The sequence below is a fragment of the Pterocles gutturalis genome, unplaced genomic scaffold (assembly GCF_000699245.1).
Source record: "Pterocles gutturalis isolate BGI_N339 unplaced genomic scaffold, ASM69924v1 scaffold9387, whole genome shotgun sequence".
Taxonomy (NCBI): domain Eukaryota; kingdom Metazoa; phylum Chordata; class Aves; order Pterocliformes; family Pteroclidae; genus Pterocles; species Pterocles gutturalis.
In genome coordinates, this window is record NW_010107959.1 from 3468 (window position 1) to 10740 (window position 7273).

General features: G+C 50.6%; 1 protein-coding gene across 1 annotated transcript in view; it reads right to left on the bottom strand.

Moving 5' to 3' along the window:
* The window catches only part of SCAP (SREBF chaperone), a gene marked incomplete at its 3' end in the record, with an annotated part of 38114 nt that overhangs the window by 3438 nt on the left and 27403 nt on the right, over window positions 1-7273 (bottom strand). Inside the window, exons 10-16 of the mRNA XM_010072445.1 lie at window positions 5171-5269; window positions 4512-4730; window positions 3187-3620; window positions 2298-2492; window positions 1451-1652; window positions 700-815; window positions 13-589 (exon numbers count right to left, since the gene is read on the bottom strand). Coding sequence (XP_010070747.1) covers window positions 13-589; window positions 700-815; window positions 1451-1652; window positions 2298-2492; window positions 3187-3620; window positions 4512-4730; window positions 5171-5269 — 1842 coding nt within the window. The remainder of the gene's footprint in view (window positions 1-12; window positions 590-699; window positions 816-1450; window positions 1653-2297; window positions 2493-3186; window positions 3621-4511; window positions 4731-5170; window positions 5270-7273) is intronic.

Below are 7273 nucleotides of genomic sequence, written 5' to 3' on the forward strand. Positions count from 1 at the left end.
CCCGCTCCTCACCTCCAGCTTCCCGTTACTCCGGCCAGCCACGATCAGGTTCCCTTGCAGGTCCAGGCTCCAGACAGAGCTCTCCAAGTCTCCTCCCCAGGAAGGAAGCGGTGATGATTTGTCAAATCCCGTAAAAGATTCGTCCCCCAGGCTCCTCCTGCGGCTGCTGCAGCCTCCCCCCTCGGTCCCACAGCCCAGTGAGCGGGGGCTGCCGCTCCCCACGCAGAAGCCGGCCTGTCCGTGCGGGGCCGAGAGGCCGGTGAAGTTCATGCAGTTGGAGGTGCTGTGCTCCTCGTACACTTTACCCACCAGGCTGCTGAAGTCATACCCTTCCGAAGTCTCCTTCTGGCGACCGCCCACAGCACGGAGCCGCGTCTCTGACTCGGCCACCTTCACCTGCTCGGAGAAGTTGGTGTCAATGAGAGATGTGAGGTCTGGCTGGTCGCAGAAAAGCGGAGGCTGGGGCGGGCTGAGCATCCTTTTGAGCTGGTGACTGTTCTCAAAGGAGTCATCCAGACCATTCTTGCCATCCGAACTATGATCCCAGCTTTCCTGGTAATCAAAAATGCCACTGCTGTCTCTTCGCAACCTGAAACCCAGAAATAAAAGATCAGTCCTCCCACCTCTGCTGCCAGAGGTTCTGATTTCCTCCTGAGGGATCTCCCCGCAGCTGAGTGAGTTGGTACATACGCCGCATACCTCGGTTTGGGAATAACGGTGAGGCAGTCGCCAGTCTGAGCGTCCCACACGCGGATCTGGCCCACCAGGCAGCAGCTGACAAGCAGCATCCCATCACTGGCCAGACATTCAATGTCCTGGGGAGGAAGAACAAGCACAGCTGAGGGCGCAGCACCACCGAGGCCTCTGACAATCACCTTGCGTGTGGCTGAGGAGCTATACAGATGATAAATTTTATATCAAAACTACGTGGCTGGCTTAGCAACCTGGGGATACTCTGAGAACAGGAGGATATCCTTGCCCAGAGTCCCAGATGTGCACTAGACAGCTGCAAATCAGAGAGACTCCGGCTGTCTTCCCTTTCCTTGTCAAAATACAGCCCAAAGAGATGGTAGGGTCAGGAGCAGGGGTGCAGCTTCTCTGGAAGACACAGCACTGTGTTTCAAACTCCACCTGACTGGGTGTTTGAGTGCCTTGTTTCATCTCAGAATGGGAAGAAACAGCCTTCCCCTCAAGAAAAATGAGTGAACTGAGCAGCAACACACTTCTGTGCAAACCCACAGATTATTTTAGCACTGGGATCAACATTTAACAGCTCAAACGTACGCACTAACTTGTAGGAAGCAGGGAAAAAAGGATCCAGTAGGCATTAAATACCAGGAATTTAGAGTTACCCCAGCAAACAAGGCTGGATGAGCCCAAGAAAAGGAACCATGTGTGGCACAAGTCAGTGAAACACCTTTCTTGTAGGGACTGCACCCGTCCCACCTACCATGAGGTGACCTCTGAGAACCAAGGGGACAATCTCGGTCTCGGGTGGGGAGTAGCCGTAATCGTCGCAGGGCAGGTCACCCCTCTTCCTCCTGCTGTGCGAGAGCCCGTTCTGCCCGTAGTTCTTGGGGCAGAACACCCGGTACAGGCAGAACAGCAGGAGCACCAGGATAATGCCCGAGGCCAGACCCAGAGCAGCCACCCTGGTGGGAGAGACAAACAGAAGACAAGATAAAGATTCAATTGCTAAGTCCACGGATAGATTTTGAAAAATACTGTGAAAGTGTTACACATGTTGCTGGTTTAAATTTTTCAGCTGAGCAAAATTTCTGATCAGCTATAGTGATTTCTGGAAAGTTACTGGGAAAAGTCAATTTCGACAAGATTTTCAGACTTTTCAATAAAAACACTATGTAGCAATTAAGACAGCGAGAAAAACACTAGATGGGGATGGGGGTAATATAAAGTGCGTTCAACACGGCCAGAGGAGAATGGCAGACTCAGACGGCAAGCTGGGAGCCCGTCCTCTCAGTAGGAAAGGAAGGTCCTTGCTTTCATGAGAGTTTGATCTAACACCCAGTAAAGCATTTATTCCCAAAGATGAACTCCTACCCCTGTTACCCAGCAATAAACCCTGTAACGCATCACGTGTGGAGCTAGGAGTAACAGTTTGAGCATCACCGAGCCAGTGCCAGCTGAGCCAGAGTGTCCTGAGAATTATGGGGTTTCACACTGAAGCTTTATAAGTATTTTTTGTTCTCTTTTTTTCCCTCCAGTCGAGGAACCAAACAGCCAAAGGGCAACTCAAGGGAGTTAAGGCACGGTCAGAAAGCCACGGGCTTGTTTACTTGTAAAGGGTGACATCCTGGTGACCCTGCAGCTTGGAGAAGGCTTGGTCAGGCTGAGCTTCAGCACCCGGCTTCCCGCCGCTCAAAGACAAGAAGGGGTGGTAGCGGTTCGCCTCCTGAGGATGCCGCACTTCTAAGGCCTCTTGTGGGTTCAGGTACAGCGTGACAGGGATTGCTGGAAGGATGCTGATGTATCTGAAGGAATGGGAAAATAGCTTAAGAACAACAAATGCAAAAAACCATAAAATTCCCAACAGGTTACCCAGCCCACCTTCTCACTGCCAGCCAAGGTAGGTCTCGCTGTGTACTCTCAGTTCACTAGTTTCTGGTATTCTAAGCTAAAGCCCTCCTTCAAAATATTTTTTCTCTAAAGATACTTCCCAGGTCTTAACCTTTAACTCTGTGGAAGAGGTTAACAGCCAAGAGTGGAATGAACTGCTGATGAGATGAAACGGAACACAGAGATTTAAATAAGGATATAATGATCCAGCTGTCTGTACCCTGCAGGCAGAAGATCTCACCAGGATCAGATCTCTCTATTCCTCACATGCACCAGCCCCATCGCTCACAGGTGACCATATATTGTTTTACAAAATTCTAAACATCACCTCCAGGGTAAAGGAAGACAAGAAGCATGTAATACACCCAAGGGCACGGGGAGAAACACAACCACCCTTATTCTCAGACAAACAGTCCTGGAGTTTGGTAGCTCTGCACCATGCAGAAGGGGCTGTTCAATAGTCTACTCCTGGAGACACATTTGGAGTAAGTCTCATGGGAATACAAATTATCTAACTCAGAAGGGTGATGGACAAAAGAAAGAAAAACGCTCGGGGTCAATTCCACGGGGAACTTGAAGTGCCTGTGGCACTCGACTCAGCTCACTTGCCTTTTGGCCAGAGTGATATTGTAGTAGCCAAAGAGGGATGGCCAGTGTCTGAAGGAAAGCTTCCTCCAAACCTCCTCATCCTCTGCTCCCCAGGTAACCTCTGCTTCAGCTCCAAGCTCCGTCTGTCCATTCCCTTTGCCCTCTGGTCCGTGGGCCCATGTGTGCTGGTTTGTCTCCAGCCTGCTCAGGGACTCCAGCCCTGACTTCTGCTCACGCTGCTGTGTCTGGTTCTCTGACAGCTGTATAGTGTCCGACGGGAAGACTGAGAGATCGATCTTGGGGTCCCCAGCAGGCAGGACCCCTCCAGGAACAGGCATAGGCGGTAGCCCTGCTTCACCCAAAGGACTTTGTTCGGTGACCTGTGACGTGAGGTAGGTGCGGAGACCAGCAGGATCCGTGTACACCAGGATTCCGATCCAGATCACCGTCCCAGCCTACACCATGAGCAAAGACAGAAGCAGGTTTAGTCCTCCACACTCCTCCTCAGCTCCCTGAGCTGATCAACATCCCAACCAAGGGTTCGCCCTGCGCTCGGTTACGGTCTTACTCCCAGCAGACACACAAAAACCAAACAGAACTTTTCCAGGAGCCATCTGTCTCAACCTCATGGTAAGAACCCGACTTCATCCCCCACAAACACACAGCAGGGAAGAGACTCTTTGCTGCCGGCTGTCTGGCACCCTCAGACAGGGCTGGAAAGGGTTAATTCAGGGTTCTGAGCTCTGTAAGACCGACTGCAGCAGCCACGGTTCACAGCCTGAGTATTAATTTAACTTAAAGTGCCACCAGTGTTGACACTAACAGACTGGGCTGCGGTTTGTAGAATCGAGGAATGTGCACATTCCTCTGCTTCCAGGGCAGACACCCAGAACAGACATGGAGGGAGAAGCAGGGGCAGTAACTGGTGCAACCGCTGCAGTTACACCTGCAAAAGGAAAAGCCTTAATCTTTCGTGTAGCAAAATATCTCCATGGCTTTATTCCACATTATCTGCAAGAACAAAACCTGATTTCTGCCTGTAAAAATCTCTCTCCACTCATACAGTCCTTGAAAATCTGCTTACATAAAACCAGATTTTTGTCTCAAAGCAAATATCAAAATTACTCACTGTGACCCAAACATCACACAAAGAGCAGAGCCCTGGAGCTAAGGCATGCAGAGCAATGTTCTTAGGGAAGTTCTTGAACTGTATTTACCATGGGGCAGCTTAAGTCTTGCAGGGAAACAAGGATGCATGAAAATGTTGGATTTTTTTCCCTCCCCAGAAGCCTGTTGGGGTTGGGTTAGTGTCCAGGAGGATAACAAACACCACACGGCATACACACCATGATGAGTCTCTGGGCCAGCCGGGTCCTGGCAAAGAAGTAAATCACCCGCAGCCTCTTTGGCAGGCGCAGATTCCTGAAAGATGACGGCTGCAGGGTGATGGTGTGGGGGGTGGCAGGTCGCATGGCTGGCTGGCGTTCGTAGCGCTGAGAGCGGCTGACGGGCTTCGCTGGGGGCATGCAGGCTTCCGCCGGCAAGCGTTTGTTCAGATCAGCAAGCTGTCAAGAGAAAAGCAAACGTGTGAGAACCCCGGTGATGAGATTCTCTCGGTCCCTCGACAGAAATGTGTGTGCAGTCAGCTACATTCAATACATGCCTAGGTCTGAGCTCCCACCTTCACCCTCCAGTAAATCTGTCCCAGCTTCTCTCCAGCACATGCTCTCTTCTTCGCTCTCTTCTGTTTGTGACCATGTCTCCCTCCAGCCCATTTCACCCAAATCTGTGCATTTATATACCTGAGGGGGTCTTGTTCCCTCAAGTGTCCTGTCCCCAACCCCTGTGTATAGGTAACCCAGCAAGTACTGCCCCAGAACTTTTACAGCCCGGTCTTTTCTATTTAGAGAGTAAAAAATCACAAGCTGTGCTTCCTTTAATCCTTCCACCATAGCAGAGAAGGAAAACCCAAGGCAAAACCCCGTGGTTCTTGGCTCTTCCCCACCTCCATACGGCGAATGTCGATGGACAGCACGGTAGTGAAGAAAAACATCTGCAGAAAGAAGTCAGACACCAGGCCGACCACGGCGAAGAGGCAGAACTCCTGCAGACAGGACACAGTGATTAGCTACGGCAGCTGCAGAGACAACAGTAAATATTCCAACTTCAGAAAAAGGGAAACTCAGCAAACTCTTAGCCGGAGTGCAGCCCTGAGTCTATTTTGCTGACAAGTCCTATTATTGATGTTTTGTAATAGTTGAGAGTTTGGTGCTAAAAAAGTCCACTGAGAACTCAAGAGCAGATTCAGATTCGCATTCTTTGTTCTTCTCAGCCATAAAACACTAAAGAACTACAGGAAAAATCAGCAGAGGGTGTTTCCCCAGTTCACAAAAGCTGCGGCAGGGCTGCAACCAGAGCTCCTCAGTTCATGTCACAAGGCCTAACAGCCTCCAAAGGTGACAGTTTCCTGCATGTCCCCAATAACCCTCAGCCCTAGCTGAAACCCCTCCAGGAACATGGGTTGCTCAGGACCTGCATCGATCTCTCTCCAGCCACAGACAGACCCCTGCAGTCCCTGTACGTCTGTGTACGTGTTTGCAGCCACTCTCCAGGGTCCCAGCTAAAGCATTTCTGCTGAAAGCACACTTTGGGCTAATGTTTATTTGATGGGCAAATTTCATCCCTGTGCCCTGGAAGAAAAGTCCTAGAACCACTCTCACAAGTCTCTAAACAACAACTACACGGAAACAACCCAGTGTTTGCTGAACGTCCTGTAATGCTCTGCTTTCCCCAGCAGGTGCCATTGCAGAAATAAGGATTAAAAGGTTCTGCCCAGTAGCACAGATGCAGCCAGCTCCCAGATCATCCCTGTAAAATAAATGCACACCCTTACCCAAATCCCCATCAGTGCCAGCCCCTCTCCCCCACTCCATCCCAAACTTCACAGCAACATAGAATTAAAATATTTTTGAGAGGCGTTTTGTTTCCCTTGGAGGTACAAATTTCTGTCAAGACCTGTCAGGACCCAAAAAAGATCTCGTAAACATGGAGAGATCAAGAAAGCTGAACATAAGCAGAAGTGAAAACCTTAGGCTAAACAGCGGATGAAAGATTCTGGCCCTCACTTGCAGAACAGAGCTGGCAAACGTCTGCTGCCACTCGCTGGCATGCCCCAGGCGTGGTGGCACGCTCACAAACTGCAGACCAAGCCAGGACACCTCCAAGGGGAAGGAGAGAGGCCGCACAGATTCGTTTCTTTCGTCCCTCTCCTTCCGATGTCTGCCCCAGCTTCTTGCATAAGGCTGGAGGCCAACACCAGCAGAGTGAAATAAGAAGAGAGAGCGTGAAAGGCTATCCAGAACCTCCAAACAAACCTTGCAGCCTCCCCGTCCTGTAAAAACTGTCCTCGACACATGGGCAATCAACTGCTCGTTATTTAAAAATCAGCGTGATATGAAATGAGATAACCCACCAGCAGCTCAGCTGCCCCTCCCCAAACCTCCCAGCGACAAGAAGAAGCAGGTTCTGATCAGGTTTTTTCTCTTTAGCTCCATCCCCAACACCTGCCAGGAGGTTTTGGGAGCAGAGGATGAAAACACAACACAGGTTCCTCTCTCAAGGAGAAAACCAGAAGGAAAGCAACATCCATCTGGATTTCACCCAAACCTCGGTGAACACAGACTCCACCAACGGCAGGCTCTGCACAGAGACTAATTCTGTTAACACCTCCACTTACTCCACTCAGGATTAGAGACTTCTGAAGCTGCTAGCCCTGGAAATCAAAAATCTTCTTATACGTGGATACTGCACACCCTATGGCAAAACCCAAAGAGATTTCTGGGGTGCAGGGCTGGGCTATCAGTGTACGAGCTCCAGAACAAGGCAGTGGATAAGAGGTGGAAGTCACAGGGTGAGCGCTCAGCACGCACCCCCGCAGCATCTCAGGGCCTGCGACAGTGCCAGAGGAACGGGGGTCTCTACCCACCTGCAACGCAAGACAGGAGGATTTCACTGCTGCTCGCAGTTACACGGGATTTAAAGGGAATGCAGACAAACTCTATTTTAGGACAAGGAGAGCGACAAAAAACATAGAAAATCCCCTCCTGCT